Source organism: Empidonax traillii, unplaced genomic scaffold (genome assembly GCF_003031625.1).
Source record: "Empidonax traillii isolate 1590-97213 ecotype Southwest subspecies unplaced genomic scaffold, ASM303162v1 scaffold69:size3087049, whole genome shotgun sequence".
NCBI lineage: Eukaryota > Metazoa > Chordata > Aves > Passeriformes > Tyrannidae > Empidonax > Empidonax traillii.
Genome location: NW_020955262.1, coordinates 2,231,441 through 2,257,481, shown reverse-complemented (window position 1 = coordinate 2,257,481; position 26,041 = coordinate 2,231,441). Strand labels below are relative to the sequence as shown.

Below are 26,041 nucleotides of genomic sequence, written 5' to 3'. Positions count from 1 at the left end.
GGACATAACATGACATATCTTCTATCACACTCTGCTGTACTTCCCAGTGTAGCATATTCTACAGTTCCACTTTTAGGTAAGAATAAAATTATCAAATAAAGCAAATTAAAAATATAAAGCATGCTTGCATGTATGTGCACATACAGAGAGGAAAAAAAGTACTGCCAGTAGTAAAACCAGATTTCTTCATACCTGAATTTAGATTGTAGAGCTTGCAACAGCAGTATCCTCAGTGCAGACCCGGGTAGCATTTGCAGGTGCTGTGTTTACATCTGTCGTAAAAGAAATAATCTGAATCTGTTGTCCTAAATCTTGCTGCTCTTTGTAAAAATAAAATTGTAATGATGCCTTGGGGGGACATATGTATTGAAATTCATTTTTGTTGGGACAGAAATGGTTGAGCCTAAGCCCAATACACATGCACACACCCTGAGTATTCTTTTACCGTGTAAATAACACATTATAAAATAGCAAGTAGCTATTTTTATATATAAATGACATTTTAACAGATAATCATGAGTATGACAGCACAGGCTAATTTCACTCTTTGTTCACTATTTAGGTGCATTTTCATGTTGCCCTTAAGTCAGTAAGTCTATCTGCACTGCTTTGCTTCCTTCCCAGCTGTTGCATCCCTTCTGGCAGTATCAGCACTCATCTGGCCAAGCAGTGCATCAGATCAGAGACTTGATTCAGTGCAAATCTTAAGACTGGGAAAAAAAGTGCTTGCTTTCCAGACACATCCAGCTCACCATAATTGCTAGGCACAAAGGTGGGATTCCCCCAAGTTGGCAGGAAATTTGTCCTTAGAGAGAAGCTGCCAGCTCAGAAACCATCAGCTCCCCAGCAGGAGTGCAGAGAGAGGGCTGAGCAAGCAGCACGTTGCTGGATTTCAGGCTGATGCTCGCTTGAGGCAGGGCTGAGCCCACAGCAAAGGTACAACCCTGAAGGAAAGAGATAACGCTGGAAGCTGCTGGACCAGAAAAGTAGCACAATGATGTTTCTTGAATTGTTCTCCAGTTTTTTCAAGCCCCCCCCCCTTCAAATCCAGAAGAGTTAAATTTGTGCTATTTTAGAGAGTAGCCTCATTTTAATTTAGTGTAAAATTACCTTGAATGACTGGAAGCCCTTGGTCTGTTTTGCTGTGCTGTGAGGAAGGGAGCAAGTGAGCAGCTGCGAGGCTGGGGACCCTCTGTCCCCCTCTACGTACATGTAGCCTTACACCCATCCTTACCTTCCAAACCACCCATTTGAAACTGTATGATACTGCTTTGTAACCATAATTTGAGCTTCACTGAACCTGAAAATTCCCAAATTATTAAACACTAATTATACATACATATACATATTACCTATCATTGTTCAATCAGCCTAACATGTACCTTGAGTTACTGTGTGAACTTCATATATAAATGCTTAAGGTGTTTTTACATAATCCTAGAGAAACATTACCATTTCAGACTTCTACTACCTAGTGAAACCTGCACAGAAATCAGTAATAAAGAGGTTAAGTGGACATTATGAAAAAAACCCCAAAATTCTTTAATTTACTTTACAGTAACTGCCTGTAGTAGTGTGGACTTTTCTTATTACACCATACTAAATACATTGGAATAGACAAAAAACCTTTGCTTGTTTAGAAATAGTTTGTTGTTTTACACTTTACATTTTTGTTTGTGCTTGTGTAAAATACTTTTGAAGTTTAAATCAGATGCAGCAGTTCTACTCTAAGTATTTGAACACTGTAGAATAGCTGTATGCTATTAGAAAGCTATAAGAGTCTGCTTTGCTGGACAGTCAGATAGTTATTAAAGCCATGTTAATGACCTACATAGCATTTTAGAAAGCTTGTGGATTGAAAAATACCATAGCTAAGAGAAAAAAGAATAAGGGGCTTTGTACATCTTTCTCAAAAGGTAAATAATGCATTCAGCATTATCATTAAGCTATTTAAATGGCAATTTGATGATGGGGAAGTTTAGCCCAGATATATATATTAAGGACAGAAGATTTTTTTTTAACTGCAGTATAAATCCATCATGTTATATCCAGTATCTTACCATAATAAGATATAACTCATCAGTAACAGCTCAGTGAAAAAGTTTTCATTGGCATTCCATTCAAACTGTATTCACAATAATCATAGCTGTCCTTTAATGGAGAGATCCAGAGCCATGTAGTTTTTATTCAAGTAATTACAACACTGTACTTGTATTTTTCATTAACTTCAGTATTTTTATGTTTCTGTACTGCTCATTTCTAACCTCACATGAGAGTTGGTACGTGCATGACTTTTAGGGCTGTGATGAATGAGCTGTCCAAGTAAGATACATTCAGTGAAATTAGCACAGGACAGGACTGCACTGAACACTATTGTAGCTCATCAGTTAAACACCACACTGGTGCTCTGTTCTGCTCACTTCATTTGATTTACACAAAATTCAGGTTGGAATTCATGGCCTGTACCTGAAGGTACTCAGTGACCAGGACTTGTGGCATCAATACTTTTCACAAGCCTCCACGTTACCACTCCAGAGTTGTCCACCAGGAAGCCAATAAGACCCTTACCATAGGAGTGGGTGCCACTGGGGCAGAAGATGGAGCTTTCTTGGGAACCAGATGCAAAGCTATGAACAACCTTTTGCAGAAGCCACAGCCATCACAAACAACCTGTCTCCAGCACTATAGCAAAGCACATTTCTTCACTTTGCCTGTGGGCAATAGAAACACACAACTAGTTACATTTACTTACTCAGTTGTGTCATGCACCAGCGGAGACCCTCCTGCCACTTGCCCACTGAGAGGGAGCACCAGCCAAGCCCTGCCCACAGTGGTCACTCATATCCCTGAGCAGGGCTCCAAGGAGCAGCAGGAGCAGAGTCACCCTGTGCAGGGACAGATGTGGAATACCCACCCCAGCACCAGCTGTGCCCTCATCAACAGGTGCCATCCCACATGGGGTGAGGGGACATCGACAGAGCATCAGCAGCCCAAGGTACAACAAGCAGGTGAAGCAGGGTCACAGAGGGAGCCCCATCAGGAAGACCAGGAGGCAGAACTGCAACACAGCCCTCTAACCCACCTAAGAGAAAGGACCAGATGGTGACCTCAGCTTGAGCTTAAATAGGGCCTGGCTTGGGACCCAGCTGAGGCTGATCAGGGATGTCAACCCCTGCTGCCCAGGTGGGACTGGTCAGAGATATTAAGGCCTGCTGAGGTCTTCCATAGTTTCTCAGATGTTTTTTGCTATCCACAGTTTTCTTTTTTGGACCAAAAATCTGAACACAATCATTTATAACCACAAATAAGTTTAAAAAAATATATAAAAATAAATGTATTTAATTTCAGTGTTTCCAGAACGTTGATTCCTCCTGTTGTCACCATGATTTAATTCCCTCCATGATCTCTGCGATCACTGATATCTTTTCATGATAATGGACCAAGTTCCTTTGTGCTGGCTTTTCCTTGCCCAGGAATGACACCTTTCAACTGCAGTGAAAAATCTCCTTCTTTCTACCCCTTTCTACCCATTCTAACTCATGCATAATCCAAAATAATCAGAAAGTGAGCAAGATGAGAGCTGTACCAGAACACAAAATCTACGGTAGAGACACCCAAGGTGGTTATTACTGACTGTATAAGCTATTCCCAGTGGAGGACACCCCTGTATCTCCTGCATGACTTCCATGCCGGAGCTCCTGGAGGGCAGCAGGATGGCTGGAAAAGTGGATCAGATGAAAATGTACTGATGTGAGCTGAGCACTGTGCTGGAAATCGATACCCTCTGCTGCCTTGTCCAAGGATTGCTCTCATGGATGGGCTGGTTTACCCAGGACAAGTGCCAGTGTGCTGGGAGAAGGGGATGCTACATATCTTGGGATGTCAGCTTCTCAAATCTAGATATGCATCCGGTGTAAAAGTAACTCAGGTTTTCTTGGAACATTTGCCAGAGCTCAGCACAGTGGGGTCCCAGTGTTACATGTCATGACACTGCATAAGTTATAAATAGGAAGGTGATCATATTGCCAGAGACCTGCTGATACAGGAGGAAAACACCAATATTGAGCATCTGAAATAACAAAACCACACTTGGATCAGTGCCAGTAGATCTGCCTTAAGGTTATGCCGGAATGACGGAGGGGTCAAAATAGCATCAGCAAGGCTGCCAAGTCAAAGATAGTCTGAGAAGCATAAAGCTACCCACTAGGAATAAATAGAATTTTCACCCCCCAAAAGTGGGTAGAGATATTTCAGAGGAAACAAAACTCCATTTCCCTCATAAAATAAATTGAAAAGCATTTCTAAAAAGTAACTAAAGTATCTAAAAGGAGAGAATGTTCTGCTAGGAATTAAATGCCTTTGCAGCACCAAATTTGTGCTGCAAATATTAAAATGTTTTCCTATGATACATTTTCAATTCATAGTATTGAAGAGAGGCAATAACCTGAGAACTACTCTTCACATGATCTACCAAAAGGCTTTGGAAGAAACAGTACAATATAATCAGGGATTACAGAGCTCATCACGGAAAAGCATTTCTCTCTAATTCTGCATCTATATGTAAATTTGGGATAGAATTCCATACCTCATGGAGGTGTTGTCATGAAGATTAATTAGCTAGGTTTGTGTTCCACAAGGCAAAGTGCCAGATCTTTAAAGGCTTAAATATCTTTTTTAAATCTGAATTTTATGGGCCTTCTTGCACCGAGTTTGTTGCAGGATCAGGGCCATAATCTGCAATGTACTTTCAAGCTTAAAACTGCACGAAGTTGTTAAGCATTATTATCTATTTTTGGCCATTCACATCCTCCCTGGTTTAATCCTTTTAAGTCTCCCCAGAAGTTATTGATTTAAATATGCTTTTATTTTCTTTTTTACTCATTTTGAAGAATGTATATTGTTCAGCCTGCAGCTCAGAGTTCAAAGTGCTTGTCTGGCCATCCAGATGCTTCTCACTTGGGAGCTCTGTGAAAGAGCTTGAAATCTTCCAAAGAAATTTTAGCACTTTTTCTTTCTTAACTTAAATTACTTTAACTTAAAATGCTGTCACTGCAGTGATGAAGAGCTATTGATGGTAAAATGTTCTTGTCTACAGCCATTCCTGTCTTCATCACAACAGTAGTTCTGCAGACACTAATCACGATGCTCTCAAACCAGCTAATGGATGTAAAGAGTTTGATAACATCAATTATCATGCAACAAATCCTGTGCCTTGCCAATCCTCCACCACACTGTTTGCCCTTAGTAGGACAACACCTAATGAGTAGTATCTCACAATTAATGGTTCCATAATCTGGCTCTTTCATGGTAAACAAGTAATTCCTGGTTAGAAACCACATGCAAAATGTAAGCATTAGGGCAATTGCTGCTATTAGTTATTACTGTCTAATTAGTCATTGACAATGTACAGCTTGACAGCAAGTGAACTAATTGTATGGTCTCTTGAAAACAGAAATACTCTATTATTTCAAAAAGTGTGATTTGAATGCAGTAATTTACCATATAGCCTCTCTCCAAACGTGAGTCAGGTTTTATTTATTTCTTGTCTTGTGCATCTGAGCTAATTACCTTGAGGCAGTGGTATAAAAATCAGTTGCTGTGATTCACTTCTTGAAAATGTATTTTGCTTCTTCTTAAAATCTTGGCCTGCTTGACCTCAGCAACCTTCCCCAGTTTGAAAATGCAAGTTATAATCCTCTGTAGGGATTTAGCCAGGTGTCTATTACAGCATGTAATCTGTGATACAGCTTCCAATATTCATGCTAAAGAAGGGTTAAGCCCCTCTGTCTTTGTTCCTGAGTGAAAAAGTCCATGAGGTGTTAGTGTGGACAGGGAACAGATTGAAAGAAGCAACATCTTCAATCAAACCATAAGCCTGTGTGGGTGTCACTGAGGAGCTGTATTGGTGAGAGGCCAGAGGCTTCACCTGAGCAGCAGCACTCGAACTTTAACCCTTGAATGGCAGCTTCAGCTCTGCTGCTGGCTCCTCTGCTGACATTCAAAGGTCATACTACTGCTAGACCTCTGTTTTTAACCAAAATCCTCACTCTAGAGTCACTGTCCCATCAATCACTGAGCTGTTCCTCGGGAGGCAGTGCTGCCCAGCAGGAGCAAAGCCAGCCCCAGCACCCCATCCCAGGCAGGGACACTTGCAGAGCTCCTCAGACACCACTTTGGAAGTTCAAACTGGCTGGCACAAACAGACATTACTCTGCTAAAACAAGCTAAATCCAGATAATTGAGGGGAAATCCTACTGGGACCTGTCAGCCCTACTCTGCTTTTTCCAGCCAGGGCTGAACGTGATCAAATCATGTGATGCAGCCATATGCCTTTGCTGTGCCTGCAAAGTAGGTACCTATTCCTAAAGCCAAAACTTTTAGACTATGTCAGTAGTTTTGGTAATATTTTTAATTCCTTGAGCAGCCAAAACCAAAATAAATAGCAACCTCATTTGCTTACCTGCAAGGAGCTATTAAAATCAGTCTCCAATTACTGTACAGGAAAATAGTGGGTTTCTTCTAGATGGTCATGGTGCTGGGAAAGACTCAGCTACCTTTTATTCTAATTGGCAGTAAAGTGCTTAGAAGTATTTATCAGTTTTTAATTATTTAGAGCTCTCCTAATGGCTTAAATATCAATTTAAAAAGCTGTAAATATTTTCCACCTTGTCCTTCAGAAGAGCTGCTCCTTGGAAGGCTTAAATGAAGATTTATTTATGGCTGCCTGCTAGTCACAAAACTGCAGTTGCTAATGCTCTGGTCCTTTAGCTGTCCCCAGCACAGACTGAGCTTAGTTTTCACAAATCAGGGAAAGTTTTGTATTCTGTTGTATTTTACTGAGACAGAAGTCTTAAAGAGGATTATTATAGAGATCAAGACATTAAAATATGTAACTAATCACATTTAAATTAATTGTTTTCATAATAACATGTACTAGGGGATGTTCATGCAGAGTAATACCCTTTTACACTGTTTTGGTAGTGTTAGTATGACTTACCATGCAAATTACATTTAAAATTATTTAGAAGCAGTTTAAAGCCACGTGGCTGGTAGAGAAAATGGGAACTTGACTCCAAGCCTCTGAAGCAATAATTGTGTTAAATGTTTCAAAATTACGTCAGCAGTTGCCATGTCAGTAGACAGAGGGGAACTTACCTAAGCTCATAATTTCTCTCCTTGTCCCAGTGTTAGAATTCAGGACATTATTTTTATCACCTTTTATCAGCTTAGCTATTTTTCTCCTAATTTTCTCTTTACTTGAACTCCACACAGGTTATTTTGGTGTCATCAAATCATACACCTCTTAAAATGGAACTGTGTACCATAAAATTTAAACAATAATTCCATTTATTTGGGAGGTTATGCATTCACTGTGCCATTCTTTTAGGTAACTTATTGTCACCAGCTCTCATCATCTTACTTCATTCACACTAGCTTGTGTTTTTTTTGGAGGCCCCTCTCCTAGATATTCTCTGATTCTGTTGGCACCTCAGCTTTTGCTAAAAAGCGGAAGATAAAAGGCAAAGGGAGCAGAATAAATCAACTAATATACAGAAAGAAAGACAGCATTCCATACAATCTGGGTTACCCTCTGGAAGTCATAAAACATGCCTCCTCCAGCATCCAGGGACTAGTGGATCAGCGCAGCTTTAGTTTTTAACACGAAGAATCACAACAGACTCAGTGGTTGTTTGTGGAACAGGAAAACAAAGCCATCCCTCAGCAGTGCTCAATGCACCTGTCTGGCTGCACAGGAGCATTTGTTTGCTGGGTTTCGATACCCATGACCTCCCAGTGAAGTTGCTTTTACAAAAGCAAGGGCAGAAGCATGTAGGTTATAGGTACACAGGCAGCTTTATGGCACTGGGTACAAAAGGGACCAGAGTTTTCTAGGAAGCCTCAGACAGGTGTGATTTACGCAGCTCTCAGCATTTTCTGTAAAACTGATATTTACATATAGCCAAAGGCTCTGGAACCTTACAGATTTCACAATATCTTTGTTTTCCCTGAGGAAAAGAAAAGACCTATGTAACTTAGCAAATTCTGGCATTTATATCGGATATATTGAATGGAGCTTAAATATTCAAATATTCGGTGTTTTCTCTATTCTTCTTGAAACTTAGTTTTAATTTTCACTGTTTTATTCAAAAGGAAGGCATAGAAATAGCAACCATGAGCTTGAAATCAGAGCTGTAACAGGGACTTATTATAGACAATATTTTTCAGAGTATTTCCAGTTACAGCTGCATGCTTTGAAGCTGTCAGCAGCATGCTGTTTTTCAAATAACCCTTTTTGCTGTCTTGTAGTTTTCTTTCCTAACTTCTAGTCCCAGTGAATCATTGTCAGTTTTAGCATTCATCTGTATTAACATGAAAGAGAGAGAGAAAGAAAATACTATTTTCCAGCCCAGGCAAGAGGAATTTGCCAGTGGGGAGGGCAAAGTGAGTGCAGAAGTTCTTTTGCTTGTGTTTTGTGCGAGTATGTCAAGGAGCAGAGCAGTGGCTAAGGTGGAAACTGATGTTTGAAACCCATTTCCCACAGTGGATGGCATTGAATTGCTTCATTGCCCTGAGGCTTTGAGATGGAGAGAAGCATAACTGTAATTATAAGAAAAGAAAAGGTTGATCATCATACTGGGGCTTTTTCTGTTTTCAGGGTAGGTGCAGGGAACTCTGATTAATGGCAGTAATAGCTACACTTGTAACCTCATCGAGCTCTGCTAGGTATAGGCACGTGCATATTTTTCCCCAGCAGTGCTGACCATCAGTGAATAGAGGCATGGCTTCTTCCACCATCTGTATGTCAGGCACAGGGAAGGATATAGAGCAGCAGTTACTCTCTGGAACAAACGCAGAATGAACAAGTAGCAAAATACTAATGTACTGCTGAAAGGTGAAATTAGACATACGTGATTCAGTGCAGCCCACGGGGTCTGATATCTTGGCAACTGCTACAAGATATCCCCAATCAGCAGACAAAATAGCTTTTGTGAAGAAGCGGAAGATTGTAGTGTGCAAGTTAATGCATCAAAAGGCCAGAAAGAGAATAATTCACTTTCACCTTGCTACAGAGGACAAGCAGCAATAAAAGCTGTGCTCTATTGGCAAGCTTTTTTTTGTTGCTGTTTTTAACTCAACCCTCAGTTCAGAGCTACAGCCACCTTGGCAATGTTCCAGCTGAAGCTGCTGACATCTCCCACCTAATCAAGTGCTGGATTATCTTGTTCTGATAAATTGAAGCTGGTGCCTCATGAAAAGTGTTTCCTAAAGTACTTCAGTACCCTGTAGTAAGATGGCAGATATCTGAGTCAAGCCCCAGAGCAAACAGAGCACTGTTTTTCTACTGGCTTTTGGTGGCAAGTATAAGACATTTTAAGGCAAGGTGGTGTTGAGCTGGGAGCACAGTTAAATATGATAAATTCCACATCTGGGTGAAAGGAAACTTGAAGGTGTACTGTTTCATACTGTACATACAGGGTGCAGTGCTAACCAGAAAACACTCCTCCTAAACACTTGCCCTAAAAATTACTTCTTTTGTGGGTGGACCTCTGAGGAACATACTTACTTTGAAAAGGAATTCTCTTTGGCTGCTGCACTTTCTAAGAAGAGTTGGAGTTACTGAACTATTAGAGACTTGCATACTATTCTCAGTCTTTTGTGATTCAACCCCTGGTCTGAGCCATTCAGGGTAAATAAGGCTTTTTCTTTTTTTAACGTACACTAAGAAAAATGTCAATATTACAGAAGCAAGGATGCTCTATATGTTTTGTTTGTACATTTACTTTAACAGGTAAACCGGCCAGGATAAATCTCATTAAGATAGAGGTATTACTTGAAAGCATTTGGTTTTTTTTAATTTCTTGGTTTAACTCCTGGAGAAAAAGCAGCAGTTCTCAGTCAAGAAACGTCTTCATGTGTCACAGGCACCTATACTGTGCCTCCTGTAACACTGTTTTGCTCTTTTTCAGGGGAATCCCTACATGTGCAATAATGAATGTGATGCGAGTACCCAAGAACTGGCTCATCCTCCAGAACTGATGTTTGATCTTGAAGGAAGACATCCCTCCACATTTTGGCAGTCCACAACTTGGAAGGATTATCCAAAGCCTCTTCATGTTAATATTACGCTCTCCTGGAACAAAACCATTGAGCTCACAGATAACATAGTTATCACTTTTGAATCTGGCCGTCCAGACCAAATGATCCTGGAGAAATCACTCGACTATGGACGAACATGGCAGCCCTACCAATACTATGCCACGGACTGCTTAGATGCTTTTCACATGGATCCAAAATCAGTGAGGGATTTATCACAGCACACAGTCCTAGAAATCATTTGCACAGAGGAATATTCTACTGGGTACATGACAAATAGTAAAATAATCCACTTTGAAATTAAAGATAGATTTGCTTTTTTTGCTGGACCTCGGCTTCATAACATGGCTTCTCTCTATGGCCAGCTTGACACAACCAAGAAGTTAAGAGATTTCTTTACCATCACGGATCTGAGGATAAGACTGCTTAGACCAGCAACGGGTGAAATATATGTAGATGAGCAACACCTGGCACGCTACTTTTATGCAATTTCTGACATAAGGGTATATGGAAGGTAAGTGAATATATAACTTCAGAAACAAGCATGTGTGTTTGATTTTAGAAGTTAGTCAAAACTGTTTATTTCCCTAAACATGATGACATTTTCATATGTTGGCTCAGGAATTCACCCTGGCATTGGGGCACTTTCTTCTTTTGTGTAGTTGGAGCCTGCTCTGATAGCATTTAACTAAACCCAGAAATTCTGTTTTATCATTTGACTTTTCCAGGCCTTTAATGTAAGCTGTGATTGATACAGCAGCCTTTGCATGAACCCTTCCCACTAGGTCCAGCTGTGAACAAGGAGGGCAGCGGAGAGTAGAGTCCATTCCTTGTACTTTAATTAGCTCTGAAATGCAGTGAAGCTGATTTAAAATGGAAAAAAACCAACAGTGTTTTAGAGAGACTGATTTGAATATAACAAAGATGATTATTCAGCTGGTTTCAAGACAAAGGTTCCCTCTAGGGCAAGCAGTGGCCGGTATCAGGTGCTATAGTCCCAAAAATAATAACTCTGTGATGACATTCCTATTGGGAATTTGTCTTCCCAACTCAAACTAGCAATTGACTGATGCCCTCAAGCAGGAGGGTGATCCTTTTACATGTGTCTTGGATGTCAGTTTGTTCCAAAGAAATAAATGGGATCATCTCTATTAGCAATTCACTCACCTCTCTAATATACCTTATCTTTCTCCTCTGTTTCTTCTGTAGAGAGTTGAAGTCTTCCAATTTAAAAATCTTCTTTCTTTTTTTTTTTTAGAGAAGCTAAGTATCAAAACAAATGGAAAAGCTAAAGCATCTTGGAAGGCCAGGGACTCTTTTTGCAGACACAGAACTGAGTGAAAAAAAAATAGCTACTGTGATTATATGCAACACTGGTGACTATATTTTTATTATTCCTGTGGTGGAAATCAAAATCATCAAAATACATTTCTTAGGACTATACATTTAGTGTGTAGTTACAGTCATCTCTGTCCACACCAAATACATACTCATGCATGAGGAATCACTAATGTAACATTAGAAAGTGTAAGACAAATGTTGCTGTTTAAAGAATTCTTGTTGTAATACTCATTAGTTACATTGTAAATTAGTTTTCAAAAGTCTTTTGGGAGGACTACAGGGATCATGAACAGCTTAAGACAGGCTTTGAATTAGTTTGATAAAATTAGCCTCAGTGTATAAAAAAAATAACACCTATGTTCTATTTAATGTATATTCTTTCTCCATTGGGTTCCACATAGGTTAGCTCTATGAGGCATCATATCAAAGCTCAGGATTTGAAGATCCTTAGGCTTTAAGGAAAGCCTGCTCCCCATCTGAAAACCCATTTGGAGCTTAGTCTGATTTCAATTAGACTATCAGTACTTTATCAAAGAAAGCATCTGAAGGATTAAAAAAGAGTGCATTGCATGCAAATTAGAAACAGAAACCTTCTAAGAACATCTGGGGCTCAGCAGTCTTGTGAAAAATTATCTACAGAAATGAAGCGTGACTGTACAGAGAACTTATCTGATGCTGATGCTTGTTGTCTAAATGCTGCAGTAATTGGACACATGCTTTAAAAGAAATATCTGATATGTAATAGTACCTCACTAGATTAGATTCATGTGAATTCTTATCACCATTCTGCTAATGAGAAGAACCAGCTCTTTAGGGATTTGGTGCCGTTTCCTTCAGTATCTTGTGAACCCTCCTTGTTAAAGACTTCAGGGCTTGCTTACTGCTAAGTAGCTGTGGGGCTGCAATACACACCTCCTGGTTGTTAAGGTGCACCAAATGTAACTTGCAGAAAGCCCACTGTCACCTGGTTTTAGGTATTTTTTTGTCTCCACCAGAAACCTTATAGCCCCCTCCAGAGTCTCCCAATCAGCATTCCAGGCATGTGCCCTGGCGCGCACTGAGCGTGGTAACTGGTGGAAGGAACCGAGGGTTACCAGGGTGGTTGTGCCACTGTTTCTGATTCAGATGAGCTTTCCAGTTGTTCCAGCTTAATTTAGGATGTTAACTGGAAAGTAAGTTACAAATGTATTTTATTTTGCTGCAGTGTTTCATATCATGGGCTTTCAGACCCAGATATTTGTATACATTTGGTAAAGGTAGCTTAGACTATTCCATGAAGATGGGATACAAAGGGACATTGCCAACGAACTTGACATGTAGGGAATGCTAGCAGACACCCTTTTTTTCTGAAAAACATAACCTGTAGGTTAAGTATAGTTAAAATCACCAAATTTCATAATAGTACATTTCTAAAGGCAGCTTAAAATATAATTTGTTTCATAATGTGTTTTAAGGAACAATGACAGTGAAAAGCATCTATCTTAAAACCACCGTGTTAAATATACAGGATACTGGGGTGGTTAATACTTCACAATGAATTATTGATAGGAGATTTGCCCACCTAATATAGGGTTTGTTTTGTCAGTGGTTTGCATTTTGGTGTGAAATAAGGCTGATGTATGTTGCATTAGAGATGAAAACCTGTGTACTCTCAATGAGTGCCTTCCCTCCTCTATTACCACCTGTTTATTCATCTTCAATTTACCACTTCCATTGTGTATTTATTAAGGTGATGAAGAAAGGAAACATGGCTGTTAGCAATTTCAGCAACCCCATTGTGCTCACATTATTCAAGAAACCTAATAATCCACATGAACTAATTCTGAATTACTGATGGTCTGCTTCACTAAATCAGGGTGATTTTTTTCTAGTGAATAATGGACGTTGTAGTGTGCCAGTACCTTAATTAAAGGGACCCTCTCTTAGTCTTGATCTTATTTTAATTTACAGGGTAATACTACAATAATATCACTAATGGAAGGTACATTAAAGGGCATAAAGTAGCATTAACTGTATTAAATTATGGCACTTGTGTTAATTAACTGCTGAAGCAAGATGGTCCAACGACTAGAAAGGTCAACTAATGCATAAATAAAGTCTTCTGGGATGGGAAGCTAAGAAAGAGCAGACATTTTTCCCCTGGTCTGGCCTTGCTGCGGAGGATCCTGTGCAGTAACCTCGGGAAGGTTTCTCTCACTTTGCTGCCTGCAAAGGTGGCCTGAGCTGTCTGCAGGCTCTGCCTGTCTCTGACTCCTTGTGAAGGACAGTCCTGGCAGTAAGCCATGAGGTACAGCTCCCACTTTTAAACATTTCTTTTTGCAGAAGAAGTTCACTAAAATGCTGATAATAATTCCTTTGAAGTCAAGCAAAAGGTTCCTAGCAGATTTTGGATCAGACTGCTAAAGGTTTAACAATGTTCATTTTAAAGTATTTTTGCTCTAACTGTTATATTTTTAGTGACAGGTACATTTATACACTGTAAATTAACTGTAATTTGGGATGCTAGTAAAAAAAAACATTGTCCCAGTGGGTAACAGAATGAGTAGCTGGCTAAAACAAAGGCTTTTATTGCTTTTGAATGATTATGTTTTGATCTAAGAGCCACCAGTTTCTTTCTGACACCAGAATATCCAGCCTCTGTACAATGTTATTAAGCCCTTTGGAATTTATTTTTATACTCGTCTCGCCTTGAAGCTTCTGTATTTAAGCTCCAGGGTTTTCTGACCCCATCTCAGCTACTATTGCTGTTCCAGAAGCAAAAGAAACCTCTAACTCACAGTACACAAATGAAAAGTAACCTCAATTTTAACACTTTCTTGCTCTCACATTATCGCTTCTAAATTTAAATCCATCTCAGTATCTGAATAAATTTCTCCAAAGGAAGGTATATTTTCTACTTAGGAGTTTGGAGCTTTTCTGTCTTCTTAGTCAGCCTGCCCCTCCTGCCAGTTGTGACCCTGAACCGCTCAGTGAGGCTTGTGGTGGATTTGGGGTGGGTGAGTGCCCTTCCCCTGAGTGGGGGGCTCTCACTGCCACCTTCTGCAGGTCCCACCAGGGACTCTGGGCTCTACTGGGTTTCATCCTCTTGCTCATTCTGCACATCCAGTCTAGGGATGGATTAATTGGATTAAAACTGCATGTTTCTCTGTCATACACTTGGCATAATATCCCTCTAATTTACCCAAAAACAGGCTTTTTCCCTAGGGAAGTGATAATAGACAGAAATACTGTCATTTTATTTATAATACAAAATGTTTTCTTTGGTGTTCAGCTCAGAACCAGACCATCAATATTAAGATACATAGGCTTCAAGCTTTTAAGGAGACAACTGAATACCATTCTTGCTTCTAATATTTATTTACTGTACTTGAATAGTCTTTGTTTTACAGGAACACTTGCATAAGCAGCTTGTTCTCCTTTGAGATTTCTACTAGTATTTGGAGGGAATCTAGCAGTTTCTCTGATTAAATTATGAACTCATTAGAGAACAGGAAAGAAAAAGAAATGTATGCTTTTAAGAGTGTGTCAATTTATCTTTAACTCCCAAGTGCAATTTGCTTTTTTTAATATATCTACTGTCATATGTCACTAAGGAAAATGGTCCATCATTTTCTGTAAACAAATCTAGGATCATCAGGAATTGCAATAATTAAATGGTCACAGGGTGTATTCACACAGTCTCCAGTGGTTTACTCAATACAGGTGTCCTGGATGGGTTTTACTCCTGCCTGTGTTCAGATAATACTGCTTTTCACCTCCATCCCAGAGACACAAGTCCTGTCCATCAGCTCACTGTGGTCTGTCATAGTGACTGGAAGGGGAGCAGAGCAGTGGAGCCTGAATGCTGCCCAGGACTCTCATTCTGCTATATGCTTTTATAAATAGTGGGTTTAAATCACCAAGTTTCACTCCCCACCTTTGCTCACTAGCATTTGATCATCTTTTCTTGGCTCGTTTTGCAAGATGTCAAGTATTTCCATACTGATTTCCCCCAGCTGTCTTTCAAGGAAGCTCAGTATCATGAAGGATCGGGGTGTTTGAGGAGATGCACCGAGCCTTTTTGTAGTATAATTCATTTTGCCATTGAATATTAAAGGAACAGAGATAAAACTCCTGATGAAAGAAATGAGAATTTTTTCTTTCTGTGTTGCTTTGTATGCAGAAAAGCTATCCAAAGAGCCTTTCTGAATAAATTCAGTGATTCCAATAGCTTGCAGAAACTTTCTTTCTTTTAAGCTTTTCATTTGAAAAGAGTTCAATTTAATGCAAACACTGAAATAAGCTTAAGGATCTCCTGGATCACATATACAAATGATTTCTGGCACAGGAATGTCCTTTGGATTGAAGTTAAAGCTGCAGTGGTGCAACATATTATCACATTAAAAGTTTTTAAATTTCCAACTATTTCACAAGTAATAGGAACTACTAACTTTTAGGTGTGGGTTTGTTAAGTTTCCGTTCTGATCCTTTCCATGGGTATCAGCATGGTAGTATTGCCTGCCATCTCAGTAGCTAATTCCATGTGCTTAGGAGCTGATTTTTCCTGGACACTTCTCAGTGGGTGAAGTGCCTCAGAAGGTAGTAGTTGAAACCAAAATATCCACATACTTTCTCCTGGCACAGGTGATGTTTCTCTCTCTCTGTTAATTTCTTTTTGTTAGCTGTAATAAATAAACATTCAGCTTTCCCTGATATATGGAAATATTTGAAACTTTGCTGTCTGTTCTCTTACTTCTCTTTAAAACAGTGCCATAGCGTGCTCTGTGTCACTCCCTGTATGTTATGAGAAGTACTGAAACAAGAGACTAATCCTGGCATTAGTTTCAGATGCAATCCTGTAATTCAGGAGTAATGTTAGTGAAGTTACCCTTAGTAACCCAGCGAGCTTCAAATGCATATAGGAGGAACAAGGGAGAACAAGTGATGGAAAGGAAGAGAGGATAGAAGGAAGGAAAGAAAGAAAGAAAAGAGAGAGGAGTACAGAAGTAAGAAGGCTATCTCAGCTTCTGATTAAAAGAAATAGGAAAAAAACACACCTCTCAGCCTTTTCATGCTCTGTCATCTTTGAATCATAAGGCTCATGTAAAGCAAGACAATTCTGCCAAGTCCAGTGATACAGTCACGTGGAAAGACCTATTCAGAAACTGGAAAGGGAGTTAGTAAAGGTCAAGGTTTAATAGTATCATTATGTGGGGTCTGTGGGAACCCTTCCTCCTGTTCACTCTTGAGTCCATCTCTGGGATTAATGTGGCTCAGCAGTACTGGTGACCTGGGCACAAAGGGAACCATCATGGTCCCTACTTGATCACAGCAGGCTGTAGTGCAAAAAGCCTCAGCAAAGCACGGGTTTAACATTTTGTTAACTGGGCTTAACAACAGGGTAAGTTTTCAACATTGCTGTAATTCTGTTTTCATAGAATATAATCTCGTTCACGGAATATTAAGGAAAGAGCTACAGAAAAAAATGGCAGTGCTGTGAATTTAGCAGGCAGCAATATGGTCAGGGAAAAGGAGATGAGGAGTTTGCTGCAGGTAACATTCCCAAGAGAAAGTCTGGCTGCTGACGCATTCAGAAGAGCATAATGTTAGCTGCAGCCCTTTGCAGAAGAACAGGCTGTGTCCTGGTTAGATTTGTGGGACATGGTAGAAATAAAAGGATGCTGAATAGAAGGGATCAGGAACTGGAGAACTTCTTGACATGCTACCACTCCTGAATGAGACCACCTTTAATTTTTGCAGCACACTGACTCCTTGGAGCTTTAGAGTCTGTCTGTGAACAGCATCTGGTTGCTCTCACAACAGTTCATCCAGACTTTTATGCTGGTAATGCTGCTATACTCTGGAGTAACATGGCTGTACTTCACTGGCAATTATTTTGACATTTCTGGGGTGATAGACACCATTTTAAAATAAGCCAAAACTAAACAAAAACATTTTAGGAAGAGACTGATAATCTATAGCTTTATACTGTAGGTTAAGTCTGACGAGGGACATTCTGTGGATAATGCAATACATGGTATATACACATGCCCCTATTCTAGTGCTGGAGGGCAGTTTTCTAAAATTATGCTCTTCCTTTGAACCCTTGGGTCTATCTTCTGACTTTGATGTTTTTGCAAATGTCAATAGTTGTCTGCTTCTCCCTTGTAAACCCCCTGGAAGACTTGTGATTCTTTTCATTTTCTCCCTTAAATCTATTTGTGTCTTTGTGGTAGTAGCTATGCAGAGTGCCTTTCCTCTCTGCCATGCAGCATCCCCACTTCCACCCTCTCCAGATGTGTGTTGTCCCTTGATATTAGCCAGTATCTGATATGTTAAGATTTATAAAGTATTTTGAAATACACTTAAGAAAGATTGGCAGAGAAGCACAGTGGATTGTTATAATCTGTCCTCTGTGCACCATCACTCACAAAACAGGCATGGAAGGGAGTAGTGGTACAAATGTTAATGATAGCAATGCTGTCCCGAAAGTAGAGTGACATGGTGGTTCCCATTTAACTGCCACCAGTATTTCTGTTACGCTGCACATTAAACCTATTAACAACCAAAAAGATAAAATTTCATTACAATAAGGATATATACATGGAGATATGCGTCTTCACACTCCACTAATTAGTTACCATTGACTGTTTTCACTTTGCTCGGTGACATGTGGTATATAAATCATTACAATATGTTAAATGCAAATGGTTGGTAATAGGGTAGCCATCTGCTCACTGTTGGAAAGTTAGCAGAGGAATATAGTAAGCTGTACTTCTAGTAACGATGCTAAACTCACATCCCTGAAATACCAAATATCTAAAACCAGCTGCCTCCACTAATGCCAGCATTACTAATACATCTCTTACCCTTTTCATTTGCAGAAGTAAACCACATATTGTAAGAGGTAATTTTGTTCTTCAGCTTGAACTTGATTTCAAGGCTAGGGTCTGTAACAGCAATATGAGCCACCGTAACGCAAAGCCTGATCTCTTTCTTATATTGTGTTGAGTGCTTTTGAACAGCCAATAAATAAACAGGCTGCCCACTCTTCTCAGGACACCTTTTCATCCACAAATATAATTAAACTCTCTTCCTCCCCTAACCCCAGCTGCCAGGCCCTTTTTCAGGGATGACATTATTTTGTAAGTGATAGATAGCTGGCACATTGCTGTCTGGTAACGTATTACGCTCGAGACCAGCGAAGGGCGCCTGCCATCTAATAACCTCCCATGCCCTACGAGCATTAAAGATCACCACTGCAAAGAGGGATCAATTATTTTGCCACAGACATGTATTATCAGGCGCTGTCACATACCTTCGTAATGAGCTTTTCTGGATACCCAAGTGACAAAGTAATGCATTGGAAAATTAGTAGTGGGACAAGAGTGAAGTACTGCCTGCCAAAGTTGAGGCTGTGCCTTCAAGCTAGAGCAGCTTCTTCTCCCCTTACCCATTCAGTCATCTGCTGGTCAGGGTCACTATCACAGTGCTGACATACTGGCTCCCCCATCAGTAATATATTGCACTATCACCTATCAGAGAGATTAATATGTTCCTGTAGTGAAATCCCAAGACACGGCTCTGAGCATTAACGATGCTGAGGAATTAATTTGGCTCTGCCTGTCTGAGTGGCAAAGAAGTTTGTGATTTCGAAGTCTGTGATTTCATCAAAGTCAGACGCTGCTGAGGTTTGCTCAAGCTATGGTGGGAGGGAGGGTTGGTGTTTGTTTGGGGGATTATATCTGACATGGCAGTGTCTGATTTAAGATTATCCTTCTAGGGAAGCACCTGCAGAGGGAAGAGACTGCAGGAGAGCTCATTAGCCTGGCAGTTTCTCATCCCTGGAATGGATTACAGAATAAGATGCTCGGTCTACAGGGTCTAGAAAACCTGTGGTTTTGTGTGGGTGTGCTGTCCTGCAAAGCTTTCCAAGTTTAAAAAAATGTTATAGGGAGACCTTTCGTGCTAACACACAGAGGAGAAGCACTGGCTGAAGGCTGTGCGTGTTTGGTGACACCATTTTGACTCACAGTGAACACCTGCCTGTTTCAAAATGGGGTGTCTGCACTTTAAAGTTATCTGGAGCATTTATAGACAGAGATGTTGTGATGAGCAGCACTTTATAATACCTCAAAGGCATGGTGCCAGGGCTGGGAATTTGATAAGCTGAGGTCCTGAATTGGATTCCAGCAGTGGTCACAAGTTTTAGGAAGCTCTCATTTGAAATTGCAAGCAGAGGAAAAACAGGATTCTTTCTCTTTAATTGCATTAGTTTTATTGAACTGAAGCATTGCTTCAGTTCCCAAAACACTTTATATATATTTTAATGCAAGTTACCAGAGACAGAACGGTTGCAGAACTGCTTATTGTTTCTGACTTTTATATTCGATAAAAGTGATTTTCCTCATTTTCCACTCTAACTCTCTTGTGCATTAAGAATCTTTAGACTTTGGGATGGTGTTTACTGAAGTTGTCATAAACACAGTAATTTAACTTCTTTGATTTTGTAATGCTTCTACAGAGCTTTTGTTTAGACCTGTTCAGAAAGTCAGTCCAAGCTACATGAACGTGAACTGGATCCAGGAAATTCTGGTTGCATTTTGTGCAGGAGAGGGAACATGATATTCATTCCCTCAGTAGCTGATCCCTTTTAATTAGCCTTAGATTTTCTCATTATATTTATTGAACTGTGGGCTGTTTCTTGCCAGTTAGAACTGAGGCTGTTGATTGTGTCATGCAAGCACAACCATGAATTGACTTGAAAATTTTTTTTAAAAACCCTCCCATTTCCGCCCTCCAGTTAGAGCACAGAAGGTCCCACAACCTTCTGCTCCACTGGGGGAGCAGAGACAACAGGAACAGGGTGCAGCGAGGGCAGTTGGGACAGGGGACAGAGCTGCAGTATGACAAGGCATCTGTTTTGTCAGTGACCCACTTTGGGAAATCCTCCTTCCCTCCTCCCACACCCTGCATCCCTCCAGCTGCTCATTTCTCACTGTCTTTGTTTCTCTTTTTGGTGATCATGACTCCTTTAGTTGTAGCGCGTGGGGAGTTGCTGCCCGTGTGGCTCAAAGAAGGAATTGAAACCTTCAGCAGGAACATCTCAATTTACAATGAAAAAGTAAACCTATTATACTTTGTCAATGCAGAAAATTGCTTATCATTTAGCAAGCTTCATTAAAAAGCCTGTGCTTATGGAACCATGCCTCCCTTCCTTTGAATGCCCCTGAAATAATTCTTCCAGCAGGACAGCGAAACAGCAAGGAGCCAGTTACATTTTTAATCACTTGTGTCCCACAGGAATTGCAGTCTACCAGCAAGGGCAGCTACTTCCCCTCTGCAACACAGGAGAAAAATTAAAAGGTGGGAAGCTGTGCTTCCAGAATAGTGTGTTATAGTTATTAATGAGGTAAAGATCAAACAATCTGAATGTCATTAATTGCTAATATTCTGCTACTGAAAATGTTTAACCCAATGCAGAAGCTAGATGGGAGAGAGAGTCGGGGATGGAGGGAAGTTAAGGGTTTCACCCCCCTTTTCCTTTTGATTTTTTCCTAAATAGTGAAGGGGAAGTGGAGAAACAGTTGGATGAAAGGAAAAGTAAAATAACATTTAATTTCTCCTCTACTCTACACGTCTCAAAAAAAAGTTTCAGCAGTATAGGATCCTTATACACCCAAACCAGTTTGTGTTCTTTTACCTTCTCATCAGGCAGATCAGTTAATCACTGCAGAAGTAACTATCAGTGTGGTGATTTTTTTCCAGCAGTAACCCTTTCAGGTAGATGACCACAACAGCCTCCATTCTGACATATACAAGTATCTCATGTTTTAGACTTGATGTCTTAAAATATACCTCTGAACTTTTGTTTCTTACAGATACTGAACAACTATATTGAGAGATTAGATTCTGAAATATCTCTTCTTTCCAATGGCTACTTTTGGAGACTAATGCAGACTTTGGATTTTGTGGTCTCTGTGTTTGTTTGTTTGTCTGTTAATGCTTCATAAAATATAGATGCTTTAAAGAGGAGAGATGCAAGACAGCCATACCACCAGAATGACAAAGGGTTATGTCTTTTGATTCCACAAGCAGGTGAAGTATGTAGTTTTAACGCAGCTCACTGGTTTCCTCACTGTACAGTCATACCCAGGTTTTGACTAACAAATGCACAAGTAGAGTGTAGCTGACATGGAGCCTGCTTGTGAATTGTGGAGAGACATATGCTCTAAAGGCTTCATCCAAAGAGCACCACATTAGATTTTCAGAGGCATTTGGCATTTAAAATTAAATGTGCTTTAGTGCTGACTCTTGTCAAAAGTTAGGGATTTTGTAAATTTTGATTGTGTTGTATTATACCAGGGCTTTTGAAAAATCTCTTGCCCGTATTATGACCACAAAAAAGGGCTTGATCCCAAAGAAAAAGGTTCTGCAATTTAAATTTGGCTGACTGTATGTTGTAACAGGAGATAGACCTTTTGGAGAGTTGTGCAAATATTTGCTGCAATGCAAACACAGTTAATACAACACAAAGTCCAGTCTCAGTGCTCTGTAATCAGGAGCTTCCCTCTAATCCCTAACACATAAAATGTGTACTTTTTTATATCCTCATAAACTTAGCACATTTTAAAAGAAACCAGGTTTAAAAATAACTAAATTAGTCAAACAAGAAAGAGAAAGAATTGCCCTGAGGTGTAGGGTAGATTTCATCCTAAGAAATTTGCCAGAAGCAGCCCAGGGCACTTGTCCTACCTTGCTGCCACAGGAGCCAGGGCCAGTAAGACTGAGAAGGGGGCAACTGTTTTGTCCTGGGTGTTCTCAGGGTTCACAGTCTGCAGGGCACGCATCTCAGTAGAATCCTGTTACAGACTAAGACGTTTTTTCCTTATTTTATCAAGTTATCTTCAGAGGTAGGTCCAGACAATATCATAAAGGGGTAAAACCGAGACAAAACACAGGAGTGGCTGGCATAGGAAAAAAGAAAAGGCATAGAAATCTTGTATTCTGAAAGCTACATTCAACTTCTGTTAGAAGCTTGGCCAGGTGCCAGAAGCTTGTTACCTTTGTGATGTGATTATATTGGCCACCAAGTCATTTGGTTCAGTCCATTTGCTGTATATCATGATAAATCTGTATATAGCACAAAATCCAAAAGTGCTGCCCTTTTCCTCTCCTGAGGTTTTTTGCTCAGTATGAAAGCAGAGAAAAGCTTTAACAAGATCTGGAGGCATCTCTGTGTCCTGTGTAATGCTCCCCCCTCCTGGCTTGTGTAGGTCAACAGAAGGAAATGCTGAGCAGGCACGACAATAAATGAGGAACGACAGTGAACAGTAACAATGAGGACAGGAGGTGATGACTGCTGTGGGCACTGTCCTAAATCCCAGTGGAGCTGTCTCCCTCCTTCTTCTCTGCAACTCTGTCCAAGAGAGAGAACACAGCTATAAAACACATCAGACACAAACACTAACTCCTTCATCCCCATAGTTATTACTTCAAAAAATATTTTCTAATAAAGTGGTCATTATGTTTTTCTTCTTGATTTTTTATTTGCATAATTCAGATTTCTAATAATTATGCCAAAGTTCATTAAAGATAAAGCTCTGTGTCATGCAAGCATTCTTATAAGGATGCTCTCAGGGCACCTTATGTCTTCCAGCCCATCAGGTCTTCAGGACAAATACCTCTTCTTATTTTCAGTTGATGGCAACTCTGTCAGTGTGCAAACAAAAACCAGTTCATTTTGGACAGCACTCTCCTTATGCCATGAAGGATGCTTTAATGCAAGGAAGCTCTTGTTCACCATCTGACTGTCTATACCCCAAATCAGATCCTGTCCCATCTTGCTAGATGTGTTCCTTGTAATAGCCTGCTGCTAGCCATCCCTGTATTAATGACATTTTTTTACAAATCTAGGCTCTTTCTTTACCTGCGTCTGTTAGTTCTTGATTATTTTTCATAGAGCTATTTATTATATATATATATGCAAGCGTTTTACTTCCAGATTAGCTTATTCTTTGAGAACAGAAATGGCCTGTATATTTTCCAGTGGAGTTTGACGCTGAGGAAGCCTGCTTGACATTTCAGGGAAAACATGAAAAGTTTGTATGGGATTTTAAAAACTGTGTTATGCAAGATAGAATTGCTAAAGTTTGTTCTTCAGTATAAACATGTACTGATTGTTTCTGTCAGCAGTATTTCACAATTTGCTTTCCCCTATGACAGCCTTACATTATTCATAACTTGCAATCTATTCCTTAAATTTTCAGTTGTAAGAGTTTCCTGGCGGGGGTCACACAATATGAAGGGAAGTATTGATTTGAAACATTTAAAATATAAATGAAGTTGTTTAGTTCTTCTGGTACATGGAATATTATAGTCACTGGATCAAATTCGACCTCCCAGCATGTCTGGTTTTGTAGACAACAAAAACATGTTCCCAACCTCTCAGTGGACAGTGCAGCTTCTGTGTGAACATTCTTTGATTTACCCAATATTTGTTAAAAACAAACATGAATAATAAATGTTTTAGTGCACTTGAAGGCCAAAAGCAATCATTATTTTATTCTCATCTGACATTAGGTCAGAATTTTAAGACTTTGCTTTAAAACTACCAGCCCTTTGCCACTTAAACTTATCAAAGCAATGTCATCACCCCCATTTCACAAAGACATACACAAAGCCTCTTGTCCCATGTCACATGAGTTTGGGCTAGGGCAAGTATTAACCGCAGTGGCAGACCTGTTTTGGTCCTGGAGGAAAACCAGTGTTGGTGGTGCCACGATGGGCAGGCCTGCACACGTGTCCATATATGTCAGCTGCTCGCTGCTCCCAGGGCAGTGCCAGGAGCCAGGTCTGCTCTCCATTTCACCATTTGAGGTTTAAGAGCTCCTTTCCAGCTGCTTCTGCTAAATGAATAGGACTGCCTAGCTCTGACCAGCCAGCTCCAAGACCAAGTCATCCATTAGGAGTCATACCCACAGACCATCTATGGTCCTTGTGGGTCCTTTCCAGCTCAGAATATTCTGTGATTATCTCAAGTATTCTAACACTAAAAATACTTTATAATTTTCCTATCTTTGTTTAATTCCACTGGCTTTAATATGAAATGGTAAAACATTTGCAGATAGAGGCAGTTTAATGGCTTCAAGATAACAGTAAGTAGTGGCTATAACTAATCAGTAGTCATATGGTATTTTTGAAAAAGAAAGTAATCTTCCTCTATACAAAGACAGGAACTGAAATACATTAGATGAAAGAAGAATTGTTTTCCCAAATTAAAAAGAAAAGATACAGTTAGAACTTCATTTCCTGAACTGTTTAAAATTACTCCCAACAAATAATTTCATTGTGCCAGTTGTTACACCAACAGGGCTAGAGGTAAAGCTCTTTTTCAGTATCTAAGTTAGCTAGAGGATAGTAAGTGCGTTTGGCATACTTCAACAGTTCACTTGTCATCTAGTTTTCTTCAGCAGGAGAAAGGATTAGTATTTTTGAAGTATGAATTATTCACAGAAGAAAATTCTGTCTGGGATGGCTTAAAGTATCAGAATTCAACTCCCGTTAATAAGTAGTTTTGACTAATTTTTTTGAAAACTCAAAAAAAAAGGCAAAATTTTTCCTTTGGAAATATTTTTGTTTTACAAAATTGTCAAAAATAATTTTTAAAATGGGATTTAAAATCTGTAAATAAAACTACACGTTTCATTTGACACAAATTATTTTTCCCCCTTTTTTTTCAGTTCAGTCAGTGAACTGAAAAATCAATTATTTGCATGGCACTACCGGCAAATAATTCTCATAATAATTCCAGAGGGAATTATTCTGTGACAAGGAGCTTATACTGTATGGATTTTGAAAGTTAAAAAAATTGAGGCTAGCATGATAAACAATGAGAAATGTTGTTTGGTTTTTTCACTTTTCTCTTTTAAGATATGACCTCCAATTGAGATGAAAAACTAACAGAAAAGAAAATAAATAAAAAAGGGATAACAAAAGCTGTATGTATTTTAAAGTCGATTGGGAGTGTCTGCTTTGGTAATAAGCAACTACCAGTTCCCAATTATTTTAGATGGAGCCATGAGGCTTAAGCTTTTTGATAAGCAACCCTATCGAAACACAAGAAAAACCCAGAACAAACCCACTTTTGAAATATTTAGTCAGCATTACTTGCTCTGAACAGTTCATTATGCAACCTCGGCTCTTACAGTTCAATCATGAATACCTCAGAACACACTCCAGAAAAGAACGGAGCTGCCTTATGCCTTATAATTATCCTTAAAGTTCAAGTTCAGCTTCGTGATTTTTCAAAAAGAGATCAATTAACCTGCCCTCACAGCCAGCATGTTCTTCTCCTTCGCCCATATGAGCAGCACCAAGCAGAGGCAGCAGCAGGAGCCGGCAGAGAGCAGTGGAATGGGCCGGTGCTCCACGCGCAGCAGCTGCCCCGCACTCCTTGCTCCCTGGCAACGATGGCAGCACTGCAGAGGGAGAGAGGCGATTCCAAGGCCTTAAACTCAGGAACACTAAGGAGTAATATCAGCTATAACCAGCAGAACAGCAACAGCAGGACACAGTTTACCTGCGTGGAAAAGGTGCCTTTCAGAGTGGTGGCAGCGATGAATCT

The 26,041-nt window shown here is 39.9% G+C and overlaps 1 protein-coding gene across 8 annotated transcripts in view; it reads left to right on the top strand.

Moving 5' to 3' along the window:
- The window catches only part of NTNG1 (netrin G1), a 149,132-nt gene that overhangs the window by 54,571 nt on the left and 68,520 nt on the right, over positions 1 to 26,041 (top strand). For all 8 annotated transcript variants that reach the window (XM_027880460.1, XM_027880456.1, XM_027880459.1 and 5 more), the window contains exon 3: positions 9,969 to 10,609. In XM_027880460.1, the coding sequence (XP_027736261.1) occupies positions 9,969 to 10,609 (641 nt within the window). The remainder of the gene's footprint in view (positions 1 to 9,968; positions 10,610 to 26,041) is intronic.